A 23,357-nucleotide genomic window follows, 5' to 3' on the forward strand; every position below is an offset into this window, starting at 1 on the left:
TTATAAATATAATAACAGTAATTTCTAAAGTTGTCGTATTATCATCGCATGGCCAACTCTGATAAGGAAAATAGATCAAGAAAAAAAAACTTTTTTAATGTCAGCCTCCTTATTGCGTCAAAATGACATAAAGTAGGTCATCCCAAATCAGACGCTCTTTGAAGGACGTGGAAGCACGAGCTTCAGTGCAATATCAACTACAAAGGAAGGCATGTAAGAGAGGGGGATCCAGACAAGCTTGGCATCCCAGCCAGCACTGTATCTGGTGCGAGGGTAGGCAGCAGAGAGAGCGTGCTCCATGCAGTTGGTCACTTTAGTGAGGTCAGAGTCGCAGACGGCATTCATGATCAAACGCTGTATATTGACATCTTAAAAAGAGAATTATGTATCGTGACCAGAGAGTAATTTGTGATTTTTTTAAGCCACAGTAAACTTGCAATTTCCAAGAATCCTTCATTCTTATCTGATGTTCAATGATTTATTTTTATACTTCATTTTTTTTAAAAGCACGCAAAGATATTTTTGGATTAACATGTTATGTATGAATCTTGGAAGTCACTTCTCAATAGGTGACTTTTTATATCTAAAATTAACAGTTACATTTCATTCCTAGTGTATCAAAGCAAAAAACAAACAAACAAACAAAAACGAGTCAAAAAAAATCAGTAAGAATGTGACACAATTGACCTATTCTGCATCAATAAAATGCTTCAGATGGTCCACGGCCCATTGTACTTACATTTATCAAGGTATTTGTCTCCATAGCTGGCCTTTACTTCAGGGCTGAGTTGGTTCCACAGGCGATGGAGCTCCCTCTCAATGGATTCGAGGCTCGTTACTGCAGTCTTGAAAAACCCGGGCTCAACGATACATACCTTAATTCCAAAGTAGTGGATGTCTCTCCTGGAAACACAGATATGCTCTGTGTGTTGCTTTTTCATAGCAATAACAAAACCTCATCTAATTTTGAGCACCACTTTCTAACAGGTCACCATTCACACATGTCCTGCTTTATATCTGCTTTACAATTTATTTGTGAGATATTAATAAAAATATTTGGATTGGTAGAAAGGCCAATCAAATGGCCAAATGGATTGGCCATCTGCATTTAAGCCAAAAAATGAGTCTAAAAATCTCTACTTGTCATTAGTATTCCCTTACAGTGCGGGCTTTCTTGATTTTCTGAGAGTGCAAATGAGTTCTTATCAATTGTTTATAACTGATACATTGTATTCTATTACTATCAAATACTGTTGAATGACCTACTGAACATTAGTAAAGTCTTGAGTTTCCACTTACCAACTAATATTCAGGTTTATAGATTTAGATGGTTTCAGTGCTAGCTCTATAACACAGGCTGCAAGCTTTTCATTGTCATTAATGAAAACATAATCAACTACCTGGCAGAAAAAGAGAGTTAATGTAGCTATGTGAGTCAGTGAGGGCAACAAACATTTCCCCCCGTTTGGCCTCAGAACCAAAAATCCTTCTCTGAGGCACGCTGTGGCCAAATTAGGTCTATTTGTACAACTGGTTAGATGGTGTGCATTTTTAGTGCACTCTGTAATTTACTGATGGTCTTTTTTATCACTGAAAATGTAATAAAACTGTATCACCCATGCTAACTTTCTAATTATGATACACTGTCTGTCTTTCTAAATAAGAAACGAGTACCAACTGGGTCCTTAAGCTAATATATATGGTTGCAGCAGCCCTTTAAATGAGTCTTACCTGAGGCAGTCAGAGAAAGATTCTACTGCAAACTTGGAAATGCAGTATCCACCACCATTTGCTGCCACTCTACCAAGCACTGATGCTACATTTACAATACGACCACGAGCCTGTTTGATGAGGGGCAGGAAGGTCATTGTCATGGCAATCACTCCATTCATGTTTACTTTCAGTGTGCTGTGGAAATCCTCCACTTTCATCCACTCGGATGGACCCATGGGTAATGAACGTCCAGCATTGTTCACAAGACCCCAAAGTCCTACAAAGCAAATAAAAAGACAAAACAAGGAAAACATGATGCTGTGTTTTGTTTACAGGCTTGCCTTGTGTGATCTAATAATGTCCTACAATCGTATATGTAACTGTAGGAAATCATCTCTCACCCTTATCGCCAACCTCTTGCTTGGTCCACTCCATTGCTTTTTCAATGCTATCCTGACTGGTCACATCCAGCAGGATAGTCTTCAGATAAGGCCCTGCCACTCTTTTCAGATCATCAGCTCCCTTTTCTGTGAGACAGCCAGCTAGTACACGGAAACCTTTACGATCCAGTTTCTTACACAGCAGGTTTCCAAACCCCATGTCACAGCCAGTAACAAAGACATACTTATTTTTGAAATCCTCAATCTCCAAGCTGTCTCTGTAGAGCCACCCGACAATCCACAACACAATGAAGGTAGCAGAAATGTATAACCAAGCATTTTCCCTAAAAGAGATCAAATAATATGTAATAAGAATGTTAAGTATTTGACTGTCACATCTGCATCCGTGAGTATGGTAAGGTATGACTACAGGTAGCAAAGAAATCAAGAAGTCAAAGTTTAGTTTTGGTATTTCTTACCCTAAAAGGTCATACACAAACTGTGTATCCATGATGTCTTCAGGACTAGAAGTAGTTTTTCAGTCACTGTGAGAACTTGATGCCTGCTGAAATAACATGTTAGTATGTACTGACATGGGAAGCTCTCAAATACAGTTTTCAGAGAAGAGAATGTAAATCAGAAATACATTGATACGTTTCAGGAATGTTGCAAAACCGATTTTGTCTCAATTCCACAATAATTAGGTTTTTATTGAAGCTTTATATTGTTTTATTTCATCTTTTTGACAGCTATTTGACACAATGAATTTGTTCAGTGAGAGCCATAATTGAAGGGTGCCCCTAATGCAAAACTGCTTTGGCTGCTCTGGGCATGTGATAAATCTTTGGATAATACTCTTAAGGAAGAAAGAAAAGGCATTTGTGATGGAGTAAAACCCAGTGAGTGGGGGGGACGAAGACATGTTTTTGAAGCATAATTTTAATACCCGTAACGGATCTGCTTGGGATTGCTGAAAACTAATTAGTCTGCAGGCTTATTATTGTAACAAAAAAACTTCTGTGGCTTAAGGTATCCAAAATATTTATTGTGTGGAAAAACTAATACTTGTTAAAATCTTGTTACATTTGGGATAAATTAAGTTAGCAAGTAGAGTTATAATTACATTTTCTGAACCAGAACACTCTCTCAGAAAGAGAGAGAGATGTCAGTGCAAGGTTTATGCTACAGCTGCCCTAAATTAACAATATTGGTAATTACCAAATTGATTTCTTATGTTTCTGTAATCGTTATTCCACCAGTGTGTACAAGCTCTTTCACCGTAATGATATTTTTAATGCTAGAATATAATTATTTTGGTTAACCACAAATGTTCAAATTTGCTGTTTTACAAAAAAAGCAGAAAAAAAAATAAACCACATTATTATTTTTGATGCCAAATTACAGTAATTTTCCAACTGAATGCTAAATGCTTGATTAATTTTGTGACTTCTCAGGGACTTCTCTAGTGTTCCATTTCAAATTTGGGTACAAAACCATGAAATCAGTTTGCTATTAGCCTAATAGCAAATGACAACATATCTTTTTTGTTTTTAACTGGTTTTTGACAGATTTCTAAAATGTTTTCTTGTTTTTTATGACATGTGGTTTACTAAATTTGCTAATAACTGTTTAAATCTCAATCAGTGTAAATTTATAATCAGATAAAACTCAAAAGTCCATTTCTGCATATCTTGAGTTTTTAATATTCACATTTAAACTAATTACTTTCTTTGATTAAACTGAAGTGGTGAGTAAAACACAAAACTGTGTTGTCCTACCTTTTTATCTTTTGGGAAGTGATGGCGCTCCACACGTTGTCGCTCCTCTTCCCGTTCCCTTTCTGGTTATTCTCCTGTCTTAGTTCAGCTGGTTGGACAGAAGCTTTATCCCTGTTGTTTATCCCTTTAGACTAGCCCGCTACTGGTAATCCAGCAACGCGTAACCATTTGGTTGGTGTGTTTAAAAAAAAGGTGGTGGGAACGAAACAAACAAAAACCCTTTTCTGTGACGTGCACTTGGATTTCAAGATCTTCTTAAAGACATTTTAACATGTTACGTCAGGTCCTTTCAAATGGTGCACCACAAAGTGTATACAGTATATATTTTCAAAGCCTGAAGGTTCCTAGTTTATAGCGGCATGAATACTTTGTGTTTTAAGAGTATTTATACAAATTGTGATAATCCTGTCGGACCAAGCATGAGTACAATCTGTGACTGCCTCAGTTCACCTGACAGTTATATCAGTAATAAAGCTCATACAGTACTCTTTTAACAGTCTCTATGACCTGCGTAATTTTTGGGCCGGTGGAAAAAGAACAAATACATCCAACCTTTTTTTTTTTTTTACATTAAAATTAGATTAAGAGCAGTCTCGTGTGGTAAATTTCTTGCCTGTAATACGATTAGTGAACTCACAAGCCACACTCACTGACACGTCACACATTCCACAAACTGTCCAAGCACCTTAGCCAGGCAGGTATTTATCCACTTACTATATTTATATCAAAACTTGTTGCAATAGTTGCAAGTCCATAAATGCTAAGGTCTCTTTGGGATTTTCACATTTGTAACAGGTACACTGAAGCCAAAAAAACAAAAAAAAAAAAAACAATTCTTGATCCTGAAGTAATTTTGAAGGAAACTGCCCACTTGCAACCCTCACAGCCTTTAACTCTCACTTGTTCTCCAGTTGTGTTGTAAAGATTTAATCTGTGCTTACCCAACACTGACATCTGCTGTGCATATGAACCTCCTGACAACGTATCTCCTTAAAAAGCAGCCTACAGGCTTTTCTTTCTTAAATGAGGTACTTTATACAAATATTCACATTTCCTTGTTCCCAATTTCTTTATATGTAACAACTGTTCAATTAACACATTTTTTATAAGAAGAAAACACAAGTGAAGATTTTTAAACTTTATTAAAATATTTTTCCATCATTAACAACATCTGAAATCCATCCATCGTTCAGGTATCAGCCACAGAAAAGAAAGCCATAAAACAAAATGCTTTTTTTGGATATACTAAATAAAGGTAACCGGTGTTTATTATGTCTGTGGCTTCTTTAACCTATTGCAAAGGGGTAAACTGAATCTTTACAACAATGTTACTTTTTCCTCTTTTATTCAACAAATCAGGCAATGTAGTGAACCAATTTGTCTGACTCGGCCCCCACCTCTATCGCCTACTGTCACTCACCACATGGAGTGACAGGATCCCTGCAGGGCTGTGTTCTTAGCCCCCTACTGTATGTATGCCGTGTGCACACGACTATGTCCTGAGGAAGAATAACCAGGACCGGGAGCTGCTGCTGGCCTTCTACCACTCATCAGGTACGCAAGGACCACAACTGAGAATAGGAAGGCTATGCAAAGGGTAATTAACACTGCCCCAAAAATGATTCCTCTTCCACCCCTGGAGGCCATCGCCAGATTCTCCTGTTTCAGAAAAAGTAGGGCCACAGGTGACTCTTTGCACCCCCCCTCCCCCTCCCCATTTGTACATGAACTATTCTATTCTAAATATTTATCTACTGTTATTTAGGTTGTTGCAACCTTGATCTGTAAGCACCTCCAACACTGCTGCTAACACAACAACATAACAATTTCTGCACATGTGCATTTAATTGTTAAAGCAGCAGAATTCTGATGTTCATCTGAGCTGCCCTGGCAAACTTAGAGGGGAGTGCAGACAAGCAAATAAACTGCTGACAAAGGCAAAACACATATTCGCTGATAGGGGTCAACTCAAGTAGATTTAAATGTTATTCCAGTGTATTCAGTTTCACTTGCAAATGTCCAGCACGTACATGTTCATGGTTTATGAGCAAGCAGACTGAAGCTGACCCTTGTGTACATACTCCAGCGCTGTTGCTATTGTCCTCATGTCCATCTCAATACTGCGTGCCCAGTTTTCTACATCTCCAATTTCCTGTTTAAATGAGAGCATGAAAAAATTAGTATTCACAACCTTGTTAATGTACAAATATAACCCACTATCAGCCGTCTTTAATTCCCAAAATGTGTTTTTTGGATTCTTTTTCAAAAGGGGAAAAGTGTGTTGAGCTCAGATTAAGTCCCTAATTAAAATGTGTTTGTACAAGCAATTCCTTGGTGATGTCACAAATAACTCCTAAGCCAATCATGATCCAGTTTGTATTTTACACAAGTGCGATGTGTTGACCTGGAACTGCCAGTGCACAACAGAGAGCGCAGATCTTTGGAAGATCAGAATCAGAAAGGGGTTTATTGCCAAATGTTGAGCAGGTTTACAACATTAGGAAATTGCTGCGGTGCTTCAGTGCAAACATAGTGTCATAAATAGCACTTAAATAGACATGAAAAAATAAAAGTAGGGATAAGAATTAAAAGTGCTACGTAGAAAGATATGTGCATGAGCTATACATGAGATATATGCATGAGAATAAGAATTAAGAGTGCTACGTTGAAAGATATATACATGAGTGCAGGTGGTGATCAGTGCCAAACATGGAATGATGCAGTGAACACAGCGTAGGGTCATGTGTTAGTGGTGGGAACAGTCATACGGTTATTGTTCATGTGTCCAACAGCAGAGGGGAAGAAACTGTTCTTGTGGCGAGAGGTTCTGGTGCGAATGGACCGGAGCCTCCTGCCTGAGGGGAGCAGGTCAAACAGACTGTGTCCAGGGTGAGAAGGGTCAGCTGAGATCCGAGCTGCACGCCGCAATGTCCTGGAGGTGTACAGGTCCTGCAGAGATGGGAGTCTGCAGCCAATCACCTTCTCAGCAGAGCGCACAACACGCTGCAGTCTCTGTTTGTCCCTGATAGTGGCTCCAGCGTACCACACGGTGATGGAGGAGGTGAGGATGGACTCGATGATTGCAGTGTAGAACTGCATCATCGTCCGTGTTGGCAGGTTGAATTTCTTCAGCTGCCTCAGGAAGTACATCCTCTGCTGGGCTTTCTTGATGACGGAGGTGATGGTGGGCTCCCACTTCAGGTCCTGGGTGATGGTGGTACCCAGGAAGCGGAATGAGTCCACAGAGGTGATGGGGGTGTCAGTCAGGATGATGGGGGGGAGTGGGGCTGTGTGCTTCCTGAAGTCCACAATAATCTCCACTGTCTTCTGGGCATAAACAGTTTTGTTTGTATGTACTCCTGACGTTATTTAACACAAGGTTACAATAGCACTTTATTTGCTCCAGCGTCTAGTGTTACAGTTTTAATGTGTTTTACTCCTCACACTTGCACAAAGAACTGCAGCTAGAAGTTAGCCTGCTGACACACTTAAGGGGATGTCTTTTAGGGAATTTTTGGATAAAAATTATACTGACAAAAAAAACATGTCAAACAAATTATTATTATATTATTAAATATCATAACGTTCTTTTAACATTTTCATCCTAACTGACCTTGAAAAAATGCTGATGTTTGCTGCAAAATCACTTTGCAACATGACTGTGTTCAAGACTGATATGGTAGATTTGAGATGATGACAGACGACAGCCATTTCCTTTTAACCTACCTTTAATGCTTGATTGAAACCCTCCACCATACTGATCCACTGAGCAGTTTGTTTGGAGAACTGGCTTGCCTGCACTTGGAGAGTCTTAACCTCATGGTCAAGCTTTCGCTGGTTTACATATGCCTGTGCAACTCTAAAATGAAACAGAACAAAATAATGAGGTTTAGGGCATTATAATACATATAGCCGCTTCAATTTCAATACACTGAAACCATACACTGTTACTCAATATAGTAAAAATCTCCCTTTGTCCCAGAAGGATTTTGGTCTGGTGGCTAATCTTTTTCATGCAGGAGCAGCACAACAATAATGGTCTTTGCATCCCACTCTGAGTCTCTTAAGCTGATTGTCCTGGTTTCATCACATCTTTCACAATACATTGTTAATAATTTCAGCATACTGTTTTTGGCTGTGTTAAATATTAGGCGATGTCCATCCTGTTAAGAATAAACTGTTTGATTAATTTGGTCCGAAGAAGGTGTCAGTAATGTGAAAGCCTGGAGAAACAGTATGACTAAAATCTGATGTGTGTGAAAGCCTTTTGTCAGCCTGGCACTGACATACCATATACGAAGTAATCAGTCGAAAAATTATTATTAATTAGTGGGATACAAATAATAAATAATTACTAGCTATTAACATCACACTAAAATCAAGATACTTTTAAAATTGTTTACACTTGACTTTAAATAAGCAAAAAAATATTTAATGTAACATATTCTCTAACTTTATTGTCATTTTACATTAAATATCTTTAGATTTTGAATACTGGTTGTAAACAACACAACATGTGGAAAGTTAATATTGGGCTCAGAGATTTTTCACAACTTGCTTACTTTCCATTGACTAAATTTGCAATGTAAAAAAGAAAATCAATAATTACTGGTGCTGAAACAAGTACAGCTTTCAGAGCAACACTTAAAAGTAAATAATACAATTGGTGCAGGACACAGATGTCCAATATTCCAGAGAGATTGCGTGAAATGTACCTTTCTGTGGGACCTCCAAAGGTTGATTCTGTTCATCTGAACATAGCATTTTCAGGGGGAGAAACGTTTTGTCACTCATCCAAGTGACGAAACCTGGATGAGTTTTGGACCCGATCCTGGGGGTGGACCAATTTTTGGCGCAGCAATTTTTGGCGCAGCGCGTTTTGGCCTAAGCAAAAACCTGTAGGGATTCTGTATGTTTCAGGAGTATCAAGACACATTTTTGCTAAACACCGTGTCTCCTGTGGCTTTTAAACCCCAAAACACGATGTGACAAAAATTGGTCCACCCCAAGGATCAGGTCGCCCGACGCAAACAAGAGTAACATAGTGTACGCTGTTAAGTGCCAGGAGGATTGCCAGGACTTATACATCGGGGAAACCAAACAACCTCAGGCGAAGCGGATGGCACAACACAGAAAAGCTACCTCTGCAGTCTATTTACTAGACACTACAGTCTAGTGGCCTGTAGTGTCAATGATGAGGATGTACACATCCTGGACAGGGAGAAACGCTGGTTTGAGCGCGTAGTCAAGGAGGCCATTTACGTGAAAAGGCAAAGACCATCTCTGAATCGAGAAGGGGGTCTAAGGGTACATCTCTTGGCATCTTACAGTGCTGTGATTGTAGCCATTCCCCAACTCTATGTGAATGGTACTCATGGCCATTGATCAATGGGCTTTGATCAGTGGTTGTTGATCAATGGAACTGACCTCCCAGCGCATTGTTCCTTCAGTGGTGTTAGTTTCGATCATTATGCAAATGTACTGTTTATACGATTGGGGAAACCTGCAGTAAACTGAGACTGAAGAAGTCACTTGGAAGAGTGGCGAAACGTTACTCCCACTAAAAACGCTACGTCCAGATCAACAGAATCAACTTTTGGAGATTTACTTACCTGGATGACTGAGCATTCCTTAAATACTACCAAACCAAAATGAACAGCAAGAAATAAGCAAAAAGAAAAAAGAAAGGAATCACCGTCATACCCAACGTTGAGGTGGTCTACCAGGGCTTCTGTCAAACAAGTGGCTGCAGCAATTGCTTCACGTCTGCGTTTCTCTGTGAGAGAAAAAAGACATTACTACAATCAATCAACACCGGACTGTAGCACTGTGTGGTGCTGGGACATCCTAAGTCAAAGAGAGCTTTGTTTTTTAGCAATGGTTAGCACTGGCGGCTATCACTATCGATTTTTGTTATCACACACCCTGCAGCTCCTTCCGCTCATTTTGCTTCGCCTGGTGCTCCTTCAATAGACGAGATAACATCGTGCTTCAGCAGACGTTATATTAATGGCGAAAGTGACTGCTCATAGAACAAATAACATATCATTTACCACACCGCGGCGTTTCTTGCTGACTGCTAACAATTACAGCCGTGTCACGGGACTAAAAAGACGGATGTCACACGTGGGCGTGTCCACACTTTGGCCATCGAGTAAATGTCTGAATAATTTCATAAATAAAACCATATATTTTAGTATGTACTGCCAAACAATGTAAAATTTAAAGGAACATAAACGTATCTTGTATCTTGTTAAATTATACGATTGTTTTATCTTTTTTTTATCGCGATGTCAGCAGCTTCAACATCCCTTCAAAATAAAAGCTTGCCTATAGGCTACATCTACTAATACTGCAGACAGAAATCAAATGACAAAACTACTCTAGTCCAGACTTATAATAGCAGAAAGCTGGGGGACAAAAATACCAAGACAAATATAGTCTGGTGCATCGTGCTGTTTTATTTTTGTCTTTTTGTTTTTAATGTGTGAAGGAAACGGTTTCCAGGGCCTACTCCGTGGATCGGCTTCCTCCGAGGCGTGGACGTCTATCAGCAGAGAATGTACCTTCACCTATCAGCAGAGAATGTCCCTTAGTCTGTAACACAGTCAAATATATTCTCAAGTAATATTCAAGCATGCCATTCAGCGTGTTAGTACGAGCTCGGGAGCAGCTTGGGAGAACAAGAAAACAGAGACTGCTTCAGGTTGTCTTCCCAAATTGACTCAACTTTATTCACAAGTACAACAGTTTATATAGAGGGTAAAATTCATGAGACAGCAGATTATCAGTTTAAACCAGTACAGACCAAGATAAGGCAGCGTCTTCCTGCCCTTGGCTGAAGAAGCATCCTTTGTGTAGTTTATCAGTTCAGCTACAATTGTGATTATCTCAGCGACATATTTTCAAGGCACAAAATAAAGAGTTCTTTCATTAGTGAAATCTGAAACAAACCATTTGGCCTTCAACAGGCGTCTAAAAGATTAAGAAACTAATGTAGCTGAGGGAGTGATCTCTGTGGTATTTCAACCTTGTACCAGCCTGTGATTCTCACACATCAATTCTTGGGTCAAAGAGAAAAACACTGAAACAAAGGGGCCTTATTGAATGACAGAGTTTTCCTGCATAATGTCACTATAAAACAATATCCAGTAAATGCTACCATGGTACTAAAATACCTAACAATGTGTATAACGTTATAATAAAAATTAACATGGTCTGACGCCTAATGTTGCTTATAACTTATATAGATAATCAGATTATATAGATAATAAGCCTTTTTCTCCAATGCTTTATTATGAAAAACTTGTACCGGAAAACCTGGACTTGTTCAAGCTAGCGGATCACTGGTCTGAGCTGATGTTGTTATCTTACCTGTCATCATTCAGACATAGCTGAAACTAAAGTTTTTGTCACTCTTTATCTTCTTCTTTAATCAGGTATGGTCACTTAGAGTTCTTCCAAGGAACAGCTTTGATTATTCCTCCTCTAAATAGTCGAATGAGTGAAAGTGGTGTTAGCATTTCGAGCGTGGGTTTAATGCATGGTTAGCTAAAGCCTTGATCGGGATATCGGTGTGCAAAGTTCCAGGTTCTTGAACTTGTCCGCCTTCGTTACAGTTATGAAACAGTTTACAAGCTGGCTAGTGATGGTGATGTGACAGCTTAAACGGAAACTCTACTAGAGTCTAGTGTTTAACGCTGTCTTAATAACTAATCTTCTGTTGGCTAACATTACTGCTAACCTGTGAGAAAATTGAGCCTAATGCGCAACGAGATCAGATATCAGTTTACTGACTGATATCCTCCGTCTCGTTTCCCTTCTGTTTATATATATAAAACCTCACAAACTAACAAGCAGAAATCATTTTACTCCATACAACCTCAGTTTCTCAGTACCAATATCTCAAACCTCAACATTGAACAATATGTATGCCAATAGATTTTTTTTTTTTTTATACTGACCAACCATTATTTAGTTCAGGCTCTGTTTTGATTACTAAAATTGACTGTCGATTACTAAAATTGACTGTCGATTACTAAAATTGACTGTCTAGCACACATAGCAATGCGGTTTGCTGATTTACAAGCTCTACCAGATGAGTGACAGATTTGGACAGCAGTTATGAATGATTTCCCTGGGCCTGTGTGCTAAGAAGCTAGTGAGGGTATAGCTCAATTTGTTTATTTGTGTATTGTAAACCACAGTCAATTTAAATAATTAACCAGAGTGATAATTGAGATAACATGTTATCTTTGAGTCAACAAAAAATGATCCCAGATACCAGAATCTGTCTCAAGTATCTCTTTGTTTTATTTAGATTGCTTACTCACAGTTGACTATAAATCAGGTTATATTTTTCACTCTTTAAGTATTAAGTTATATGTGATAACATTGATTGGAGGTTCATTTGTTGTTGCCACTTAGGCTCTAATGTTATGGATGAACCATGAAGGCCCAGTTGCAAGTTACTGGTAAGTTATTGTTTTTGCAAAATTTGTATGCTCATCATTTAACAAAAACCAGTAGAGGACTGTGATAAATTCTTAACGGGGTTTTCTTTTATCATTATTAATATGCTTAACATCTGTCATGGAAACCTAGATTTTGATGAATCCCTTGATCTTAAAAAATACCTTAAAGCTGGTTGTAAATAAACTGACTGCTGTTGAGCTCAGGATGCATGGGGCTACAGGAAGTGGTTTTAAAATCTTGGTTTTCCATGACTAGAATTTTTATTTTTCCAGTGCTTTCAGCTAAGCTGAAGGAAAACAAAAAGACCTGGTTTGGTCCAAGTCCATATGTTGAAATAGCAGTGGATGGCCAGTCAAAGAGGACTGAGAAATGCAACAACACACACAGCCCTAAATGGAAGCAGGCTCTCACAGTGTGAGTACAACTGTGAAAATTTGTTTAGGTCCATATTTTAGCAGAATGTTGCAATTGTAGACAGTAAATGTAATGTAAGATATAATGGAGGATTAAAATCATCATAGACTTATTAATTGGATTTCCTCTGTACTTGGAGGCGGGAAAAACAAAACAAAAAGTATCAATGCTTGATGAGTTTCAAACAAAAGCTAAGAAGCTGTACAGATTACCTCAATTATTTCTCTGCTGTTGTATCGTATTGGTTGGTGCTGTATGCTGAAAATTTCTCACCTTTCTACAGAATTGTGACGCCGTTCAGCAAACTGATATTTCGTGTTTGGAGCCATCAGACACTCAAGTCAGACATTCTATTGGGTCTAGCTACATTGGAAATCAGCAAGACCCTTAAGGCCAATGACATGAAATGTAAGTTCATTTTCCTAAGTGGTGATTGGACCTCAGACCTGGTCAGTGTGCATAGCATTACAGTGACATTACAGTCTGGTCTACATTCTCTGTAAGAGCTACTTGTCTGTGATTTTTAAAGCACTGAATGAGATTCTTGTTGCACGTGGTTTTTGAGGCATTCCATGTGACTGGAGTTTTTCAGCTCTGCTCTTTTCACACTGTCACAGTTTGGGCTAAAAAAGTAAACGTTGCTTTAAAAATCAGGTGATTAATAACAATCAGAGACCCCTTAGGAAATTGTTCTTCAGTATTTGTTTATTTTAGTAATAAATGTTACTAGGAGAACAATGTGCTTGTAGGAGCAGTTTTTAATTAAACCAGGACATCGTTAATAATTGCTTTTATTCTTTTGTGTTATGGTATCGTATGTGTTCTCTTGTCTTGTAATTACAGTGCCTGCTTAAAACTTGACATGTATTCTGTCCCCCTTAAGTATGTGAGGTCGTGCAGACACTGCAGCTGTGCTCTGACAGAGACCCCCAGGATCTTGTAGGTGACTTGTCAGTCTGTCTGGATGGCATGCAGGTAGACCCAGAAACCTTTGGCTTGGCAGAGAGAGAACAAGGTGAGAGACCACGCTCACACAAACCCAGTATACTATGTGGGACACATTTGCAATTTTAGAACAGGAATGCTCATAATCTGTAATTTGAAAATGAATAGAATTGCAGAATAAATTTAGCTTGTTACCATGTTGGTCATTATTAATGAATTTGATAGCAATGAGGTAACAAGGTGGAAACTGCTGCCAGGTTGTAAATGCTTATCAGTGTTCTGTGCCCTGACAAGACCTTGGCATTACTTGTAACCTTTATATCTACCTGCATTAGTGACTACATTTGCACCCAAGCATTTGAGAACTTGGGAGTTACACATACATTTTTGAATGTCACATTAAACATTTGTCTTTTACTTTGATTTTTATTTTTTATTTTTGTTTTTATGGCTTGCTAGCTGCTCTTCCAAATGGAAATACGCGGCAAAATGGAGATACTGGTGACAGGTCTAGTAAATCTTTAATTAATGATCTTAAGATACTATTGCATTAAAATATTTGGACATTGGTTTTGTAAGATTAAATAAACATTTTAAATCTTTGGTCTTGGAAAACTACTCAAATATTAAGTATTTTGTACTTGTAGGTCAAGCGGAGGCTCATCACCTTCAAGTGACTTGGATGAATGGGTCATTGTACCAAATGTGCATGCTGTCAATGGTACAAGTTCTCCCTCACGGTCTCCAGGGGGCTCCACTGCATCACTTCCTTCTGGACCTACTCAACCGCCCCCTCCTATGCGACAGAAACCAGCAGCTTCACCATGTAGGAAAACTATAAGACATCAAAGATTAAATGGCTTACATATACATCACATGAGTGATTTCAATCTCCCTCATGTCTAATATACCATTATTCTTTTATATACTAGCTAAAGCACTGAATACTGACTTCAGTCAGTATTAAAGTCACTACGCTTTTGAAAACAAATACACCTTTGAAAATAGAAAGAACATTTTTTTTCACAGACTTAAAGGTTCCCTACTCTTGTTCTTGCTCATTTCATAGCCTCTTCTAGCAGTTCTTCTCCTAGTGAACTCAGCGAAGGCCCAGCTTCCGATGGTTCCTCTCAGGCATCAGCTAGTGGGTGTTCAGATCAGCAGAATGAATCAAATGCAAGGGCGGCAACATCAAGTTCCTCACAGACAGCAAGTGTTCCTAAACAAGGGGCCAGTGCCTCAGCAACAATTCCCAGGGTGGCTCCCATAAACAATGGTCCCTTGCCCCCAGGGTAAAGAGCAATGCTTTCTGCATTTTGTTTTATAGGCCCCTCATTTAAGCTTATTTTCAATCTGTTTATTTAATTTGTATTTCTTCTGCAGGTGGGAGCAAAGAGTTGACCAGAATGGACGGGTATACTATGTGGATCACATTGAGAAAAGAACAACCTGGGATAGGCCTGAGCCTTTGCCTTCAGGGTGCCAAACATCTTTATTTTTTTTATACTACAGATATATATGTAGTTTGAATATTGTGTATTCAGTGGCATATAATTATCTATGTCACATTGTTTATAATCACTTTTACTATGTGGTAATGTGTTCTCTGTGGGAGTTTTTAATATCTAGAAAGAAATCCTTGGCAAAATAAACAACTTTTTTTTTTTTTTTGCTCTCCTTTTATGCAGATGGGAGCGCAGAGTGGATCCAATGGGTAGAGTTTATTATGTTGACCACATAACCCGAACTACTACATGGCAAAGACCCACACAGGAGTCAGTGCGTAACTACGAGGAATGGCAGCACCAGCGTAGCCAGCTTCAGGGAGCCATGCAGCAATTTAACCAGAGATTCATATATGGGGTGAGAGCAGTCACTGAATGTGCTTCAGACTACACATGAAGAACAGTTTGAAGATGTATTTCTTTTGATTTGCTTAAAGAGCCCATCTACGCATGGTTTTTGATCTATAAAATCATTTGTATATGGTGTACTTTTACCACATACAAAAATTATACTGCACAGTCCTTCTACGTCTTAAATTCAAATTTATAAATAAAAAAATAACTTTAACTTTTAAGTACTAAACACCTGCAGTCTAATGAATAAGCACTTAAGGTTTCAGCTTTCCACTTCTACTGTGTAATTTGCATATTTCATGCTGAACAATATATTGCAATAATTGTGTCTTGGAAACATTTTGGAACATCTTTCTCTTTAAAATGAAGTGACAGTGCAGACTTTGAGGTCTGATGTAGCTCTCGAGTGTGAAAGGAGCTCAAGTAAGGTTGCATGAGTTTGTAAAGTCCAGATAGCATGTTTTAAGTCTCGTGACTAAAAAGCTTTAAGCACCCGAAGAAATAAACATACAAATGCTCTTGGGTCAGTTTCTTCTCTGATTTTAAGTCTAAACTGTGTTTAAACAGACCGTGACAAAAATAGTTTTTACAGATGTTTTTGCAGACTTGACATTTGTAACGTTTTCTTTCTGGCTCAGCTGCAAGACCAGTTTGCAGCCACAGCCAGTAAAGAGTTTGACCCACTAGGACCTCTGCCTCACGGATGGGGTAAGTATCAGTGAGATTACAAAAATGTTTTAGCTGATGTTACTGACATGATAAATAAATGAAATGTGTTGATTTTCTCCTTCACAAGAAAAGAGAACTGACACCAATGGTAGAGTGTATTTTGTCCATCACCCAACTCGCAGGACACAGTGGGAAGACCCAAGGACCCAAGGGTGAGTGTATTTTGTGTTCTTGACAGTAGGGAGCGCTGATATGTCTAGAATAAAGTGACAAGTGAAAGGAATGTCACTTTGTTTTTGGCAGGCCCAAATTTCTGAGTGACACATTTTAGGTCTGTGTTTCAGCCATCAATTTGATGTAGAAGGTTAATTCTTTCCATTGCAGGACTCCCTGAAAAACTGTCCTAACCTCTTAGGAGCTTGGAGTTTGGAACAGGTCAACAGTGGCACAGAAATTGCATGCAGATGATCTGGCAACTGTGAAACTGGATTAAATGTGTAGAACATAATGACTGGATTCTGACATCTTTGACAGATTTGGAATTGGATAGTTCCTTCAGAAAATCTTTGCTGTTGACCACTAACTGCTCTTAAATTTATGGTTTATGGATACACAAAGGGAAGGGTTTCTGTCTAAATGCTTTTTTTGTAACCAGCTAATCACAGTTAAGTAGTACGGAGGAAACCCTGCTTTTAAGGACGAGTTTTTAAATCTTTGATTCCATTTATTATTTTTTATTCATTTAACTTAAAATATACATTTTATGTTTCTTTTAAAATGATTTCTTTTAATGGTTGCATTTCTCTGTGCTTACTTAACTTTATCCAGGCTGCTGAATGACAAGCCTCTGCCTGAGGGTTGGGAGATGAGGTTCACTGTGGATGGTATTCCCTACTTTGTAGATCACAATAGGCGAACAACAACCTACATTGACCCTCGCACAGGGAAATCCTCACTGTAAGTTTTGGTATCTTGTGCTAACACGAGGGGGATCAGATTCATTTAATGGAGACAGACACAACTGCACGTTAAAAGCTTCTGTAGCCTGTGAATCAAAAAAGTCTTTGGTTGTTTTTATATACGTATTTATAATTATAATTGAGGTCATTCTCAACATAAGCAAACAACTCGGGAGTTTGACTGAGACCTACTCCAATGGTCTCTGTTCTGTGTTCTGGTCCGTACCTGGGTGTGTTACAGTGCTTACATTTGCATGAACAAGCATCATGAAAGGGGGGAGGGGGGGGGGGGGATGAACAGAGTTCAATTTAAATGGGACAGGTGTGTCTCATTAATTTTTACAAAATTTGTATATGTTTGCTTATCTAACTCTTTCCACACTAAATTGCAAATGTCGAGAATATTGATTAGTGCACGCCTGAATATATTTAAATCAGCGATTGGTGTAAAATCAAATGAGCCTTATAATCTCAAGTGATCATGACCACAAAGCCTGGGTGTTGCTAAAGAAAACAAACAGGATGCTCAGAATGTCCAGAGATGAATATAAGCACTTGTTATCAAAATGTATTTTGATACTTTTATTTGACAATAATTTAATGTGGTCTTTTTTGTAGTGAGAATGGGCCACAGATAACTTATGTCAGGGACTTCAAAGCCAAAGTGCAATACTTCAGATTCTGGTGTCAGGTACGTGCTTTCAGCATATCATACTGTTTTACTACATATGCTGTTATGTTCTTCTTGTTTTTAATTACGTAAATGCAAAGTAAAGTGTAAATGATTTTGCTAGTGGACAGAGTTTTTAAAATCAATTATTTACATTGTTTACATGTTTTGTTTCCTCTTAGCAACTGTCGATGCCTCAGCACATTAAAATTACAGTTTCACGCAAAACTTTGTTTGAGGATTCATTTCAACAGGTAATTGTTTTAATTGGTTGTACTGTCTTCTCACCACATTTCTATATTTAATAACATTGTCTTTTCAGTGCTTGAGATGTGTAATTAATTCATTCTTAGATCATGAGTTTCCACCCACAAGATCTTAGGCGTAGACTTTGGATAATTTTCCCTGGTGAGGAAGGCTTGGACTATGGAGGTGTGGCCAGGTAATCTCAAAGTAAAAGCTGCACCACCCTGTTGCTAAAATAACAACACAAACAGTAAAAACTCGTGATTTTGTCATTAAAATCTAGTTTAAAAAGAACTACCCCACTCAACTAGTTTGACCACTTGTGCTTATTTTCAGGGAATGGTTCTTCTTGCTGTCTCATGAGGTGCTGAATCCAATGTACTGTTTGTTTGAGTATGCTGGCAAGGACAACTACTGTCTTCAGATCAACCCTGCCTCTTACATCAACCCGGATCACCTTAAGTACTTCAAGTTCATTGGGCGATTTATTGCCATGGTATGCGCACCATCTCTCAGTTGTTACTAATAAGTTTAAATCATTAGTTTTGAAACTAAATGTATGTGCATGATTAATCTGGTCTGCCATTGCTATATCCTACCATATTATTATGCCATACTACAGGGTGGGCCATTTATATGGATACACCGTAATAACATGGGAATGGTTGGTGATATTAAAGTCCTGTTTGTGGCACATTAGTATATGTGAGGGGGCAAACTCCTCAAGATGGGTGGTGACCATGGTGGCTATGTAGAAGTCGGTCATCTTGGATACAACTTTTGTTTTTCCAATAGGAAGAGGGCCATGTGACACATCAGACTTATTGGTAATGTCACAAGAAAAACAATGGTGTGCTTGGTTTCAACGTAACTTTATTATTTCGTGAGTTACGTTGAAACCAAGCACACCATTGTTTTGGCCCTCTTCCTATTGAAAAAGCAAAAGTTGTATCCAAGATGGCCGACTTCTACATGGCTACCATGGTCACCACCCATCTTGAGGAGTTTGCCCCCTCACATATACTAATGTGCCACAAACAGGACTTTAATATCACCAACCATTCCCATGTTATTACGGTGTATCCATATAAATGGCCCACCCTGTATATTATTACATTGTGTAACACATTAATTACTTTATGTGAATCATGCAATATTTTATGCTTTTGTCTTTTATTGCAATTTAATCACAATGATTAGATCTCAAATCTAATTATTGAATTAAATTTCAAAAAGAGATAGATGTGCCTTACAGAATAATATGTTTGACTTTCTCCCATAAAATTACAAATCTCAAATATGAGATAAATGTCTTCTGTTTATCTGTTGTTGTTTTTTAATTTGCATACAAAACCTTTCCATTTTATGTCTCTCCAGGCCTTGTTCCATGGCAAATTTATCGACACAGGTTTCTCGCTGCCCTTTTACAAACGTATTCTGAACAAACCTCTGGGTCTGAAAGACCTGGAGTCCATAGATCCAGAATTCTATAATTCACTCATCTGGATCAAGTAAGTTTCTGATGTACATGTGATAATTGAGTTATACTTGTGGTGGATGGTGTCGAAGACTTTGATGTATTTTACATTTGTTGGGTTGTTATAAGTGGACCAAAATTTGTGGATATATACATAGACTTCTGGCTGCTTTAAAAAAAAATATTTTCATTTCCTAAATATGTTTGCATATTGTTAGATACTAGGTTTTGATAACCTATGCACACAAATGAAGAGTTTGAGAGGACAAATTGGGTCATGTGCATTATTTGAGTAAATGATTTATGCTCCCGTAATTTGTCACTCACTGTGGAAATGTATAGGATTCTATAGTGACCTTTAGAGCAGACATAATAGCTAACTTCTTTTGTTTTTTAAACATTGTCAGTAATGACGGTAACTGTCATTGTCTTGCTTGTAGGGACAATAATATAGAGGAGTGCGGTCTGGAAATGTTCTTCTCCGTTGACAAGGAGATACTTGGGGAGGTCACCACACATGAGCTTAAACCAGATGGAGGGAACATTCTAGTAACTGAAGAAAATAAAGAGGAATACATCAGGTACAACTTCTTACCTACCGTCCATATTCATTTGCTACTTTTACATGCTCCATAACATAATGTGGTAAACAAGCGTAACATTTAAATACACTGAATTCGGACATGTCATGTTTAAACTAAATAATCCTGTTTTCCTTGAAAACATTCATTTTTAAGCAGCACTTGACATCTCTAAAGTGGGTTAATATTAATTTATTAATATTTCATTATGTCATCTCTATGCAGGTTAGTGGCAGAGTGGAGGCTATCCAGAGGTGTGGAGGAGCAGACACAGGCTTTCTTTGAGGGCTTCAATGAAGTTCTTCCACAGCAATACCTTCAGTACTTTGATGCTAGAGAATTAGAGGTACTGAAGTCAATAGATGATTCTCTATAACTTTTACAAGTGTTTGAGGTAGCACTGGTCCTTTAAATACTACAGGGATTCTGTAACAATAAGGATTTAAAAAATTAGAGAAAATAAATACTAACATGAATGTTGGGCTTATTTATAAAATGTCCCCTTCTTGTCTGTAGGTGATGCTGTGCGGTATGCAGGAGATAGACTTGGTGGACTGGCAGAGAAACACAATCTATAGACATTATGCCCGAACTAGCAAGCAGATAATGTGGTTCTGGCAGGTTGGTACTTTAAAAAAAAAAATATATATATATATGTTTTTGAATCAGCTGTAGCTGCTTAATTCAGTGTGAATATTTCTTTTTCCAACTAAAAAACAACAAATGGAAAATTAGTATCACTGTAATGTACGGATATCAGCCTGATACTGGTGTTAACACAAAACTGTCTGTTAACAGTTTGTGAAGGAGATGGACAACGAAAAAAGGATGAGACTTCTGCAGTTTGTCACAGGAACCTGTCGTCTTCCCGTGGGCGGCTTCGCTGATCTAATGGGTATCAACAGCGAACAGACACATGACATTTGTACAGTAGTATAAACCAGTATGTGATATCAAAATCATATTTAATCTCTTTATCCTTATTTTTGATCAATATAGGAAGCAATGGTCCACAGAAGTTTTGCATTGAGAAAGTTGGAAAAGAAAACTGGCTTCCACGAAGCCACACATGGTAAGACCAGTAATTCTACATTTGTACAGGTTTCTTCAGTTCATGTGTTAAACCTCGTGTCATATCCGGCTTAATGTGGGATTAAACTTTCATGACCAAACCCTATTAGTCATTTCTGATTCAACCGTTGCAAGCGTTCCTTTATTTTTAGCCTGAGATGTTGGTGTTTGTTGTTATATAATGCTATGTGAGAATACATTGTTGCTCGTTAAGTGTTTATTTAGCAGATGTCTTCGCTGTGCGCAGTACCGTGGGACATTACTGCAGCTGAACAAATGTTATCATTTATAAATGCAAACACAACACACTTGTCATCATTATGAATGACCTAGAAAGAAAATGTTAACTTAATACTAATAGAGCACTTCTGGCCACCCTCTGTTTCTGTCTTCTTGTTTTATGTAGCTTTAATCGTCTGGACCTCCCTCCTTATAAGAGCTACGAACAGCTGAAGGAGAAACTCATGTTTGCCATAGAGGAAACAGAAGGATTCGGGCAGGAGTAAAACTATAAGTGCAAACGTATAGGATGGTGGTGATGGCGGTGGACTTGGAGGAGCCATATCCATTTCAGACAAGAGCACTTTCCAGCAGATTGTCTTTGTAGTCAGAAGCTGCTTATGATCTGGTGGAAGAACTTATTATTCCTTCTTATAGTTTGTCACAATTGCATATTCATAAAGAAAAAGCTGTATTGTTAAAAATTAGTTTGCTTCAAACGAGACCTTAAAAATCCTCTTAACCTGGTTTCACCTCTTTCCTGTAGTAAGAGGTGATCAGTTCATTCCTAATCCACTGTCAGGCGATGGAGGCGGGGCCTTTCTTGCATTGTCGTGTTTGCACTTGTATGAAGACCGACTGCAGTTTCTACATCTACATGTGTGAATATGCAGTAGAAACTTATGAGACACTTTCTGGTTCTATGCATGAGCATGAAGAACCATATTTGTGCATTTTGTCTTAAAGGATGGAAGTTGATATGTTAAAAACAACATCAGAGGTTCACACATGGCTTTGAATCTTTCCTATTTTTTATGAATGAAATGGATCCCCCCCAAATCGCTGACTGACAGACTGTAAAGACTCCCGTAGCACTTATACAGTTTCTTTAACACTTTTTGCAAAACATAATGATAGCTTTATCTTATTTTGACAGGTTTATTTCTTAAAAATTTAATGAGTTAAGATGCTGAGTACCTTTGCACATTGTTGTGTGAGCAGTAAGATGCTTTGATTGTTCTTGAAAGATGTGGTATTTTTATGTGCAATTGTTTTGTAGGAAACATTTTTCCAGATAAGAGTCAAAGCTGTTTGATCATTTTTATAACACTTTGATAATATTTACCATTTAGTGTTGATTTCAATTCCAATATGAAGTTGGTGACATATTTGGTGAAATTAATGTGGTTGTGATTTGAGAAAAGATTACCTTCCCATACTGTGCTGTATGAAATCAGATTTAAGTGTGGACGCTCAGCACTTTTGTCAGTCAGGGAACATGACGGGCTTTTCCTGATAATTAACTTGTTACTGATGACGTGGAATGTCAATGAACAATTTCCATGAGATGGTAACTGATCTCTGCTAATTGCCCAGAGCAAAGTATTACATGTGCTGATGCTGGGTTTCTGAGGCAACCACCTTTTGTTTTCTCTCCCACAAAATAGATAAAATGTGGCACATTTATTAGGAAACAAAAAGGTTTTTAAAAAATTGTATATTTTTGTGTGTGTGTTGATGTTATGATACCACAATACAACAAAAAGGATTAATGACTATTCTGATTCTTAACAAATTTATCTGTGGCTAAGGCAGTTTATGTAAATATACTCCGAAGTTTAATCAAAAGAAAAGTGACTTATTCTAGCAATAGAACTTCTTAAGTTGCTGGCAAGATGTGAAATAAGATCTGAATTATGATAGCAAGTGCCCCTAGTTTTATAGGGCGTATGGCTTTCAGATTTGTACAGTTGTATTGTATTTCATGACTTTTCAAAATGTTGTCTGCTGACAGATATAGTTTATTTTAGGTAAAGTATCACTTAAATAAAATCTTTGGAACCAGTCTAACAAATGAGTTAAATTAATTAAAGAACCCTTAACAGAGGTAATCAATTCCG

At 38.0% G+C, this 23,357-nt stretch overlaps 3 protein-coding genes across 3 annotated transcripts; 1 reads left to right on the forward strand and 2 right to left on the reverse strand.

Moving 5' to 3' along the window:
* Positions 1-147: 147 nt before the first annotated feature.
* On the reverse strand, positions 148-2,613 carry rdh5 (retinol dehydrogenase 5 (11-cis/9-cis)). The gene is made up of 5 exons (XM_085354649.1): positions 2,573-2,613; positions 2,115-2,437; positions 1,732-1,990; positions 740-903; positions 148-368 (listed from the first exon to the last, which is right to left on the reverse strand). Exons 1-5 carry the CDS (start codon positions 2,602-2,604, stop codon positions 148-150), a joined length of 999 nt encoding a protein of 332 aa, XP_085210775.1. The 5' UTR covers positions 2,605-2,613.
* A 2,977-nt stretch (positions 2,614-5,590) lies between these two features.
* Positions 5,591-9,962, reverse strand: bloc1s1 (biogenesis of lysosomal organelles complex-1, subunit 1). Its single transcript, XM_085354651.1, has 4 exons — positions 9,796-9,962; positions 9,575-9,647; positions 7,598-7,730; positions 5,591-6,023 (listed from the first exon to the last, which is right to left on the reverse strand). Exons 1-4 carry the CDS (start codon positions 9,854-9,856, stop codon positions 5,913-5,915), a joined length of 378 nt encoding a protein of 125 aa, XP_085210777.1. The 5' UTR covers positions 9,857-9,962; the 3' UTR covers positions 5,591-5,912.
* Positions 9,963-11,218: 1,256 nt separating this feature from the next.
* On the forward strand, positions 11,219-23,161 carry itcha (itchy E3 ubiquitin protein ligase a). Its single transcript, XM_085354652.1, has 24 exons — positions 11,219-11,310; positions 12,299-12,345; positions 12,619-12,760; positions 13,044-13,168; positions 13,644-13,775; positions 14,165-14,213; positions 14,353-14,531; positions 14,775-14,997; positions 15,089-15,184; positions 15,394-15,568; positions 16,203-16,272; positions 16,361-16,445; positions 17,062-17,190; positions 17,811-17,883; positions 18,045-18,116; positions 18,216-18,304; positions 18,445-18,604; positions 19,486-19,619; positions 20,026-20,166; positions 20,392-20,512; positions 20,683-20,787; positions 20,965-21,061; positions 21,166-21,238; positions 21,644-23,161. Exons 2-24 carry the CDS (start codon positions 12,321-12,323, stop codon positions 21,741-21,743), a joined length of 2,595 nt encoding a protein of 864 aa, XP_085210778.1. The 5' UTR covers positions 11,219-11,310; positions 12,299-12,320; the 3' UTR covers positions 21,744-23,161.
* The last annotated feature ends 196 nt before the right edge of the window (positions 23,162-23,357 follow it).

The sequence above is a fragment of the Diplotaxodon limnothrissa genome, linkage group LG5 (genome assembly GCF_057381915.1).
Source record: "Diplotaxodon limnothrissa isolate DT_005_m linkage group LG5, D_limnothrissa_male_GT1.1, whole genome shotgun sequence".
NCBI classification, from domain to species: Eukaryota; Metazoa; Chordata; class Actinopteri; order Cichliformes; family Cichlidae; genus Diplotaxodon; species Diplotaxodon limnothrissa.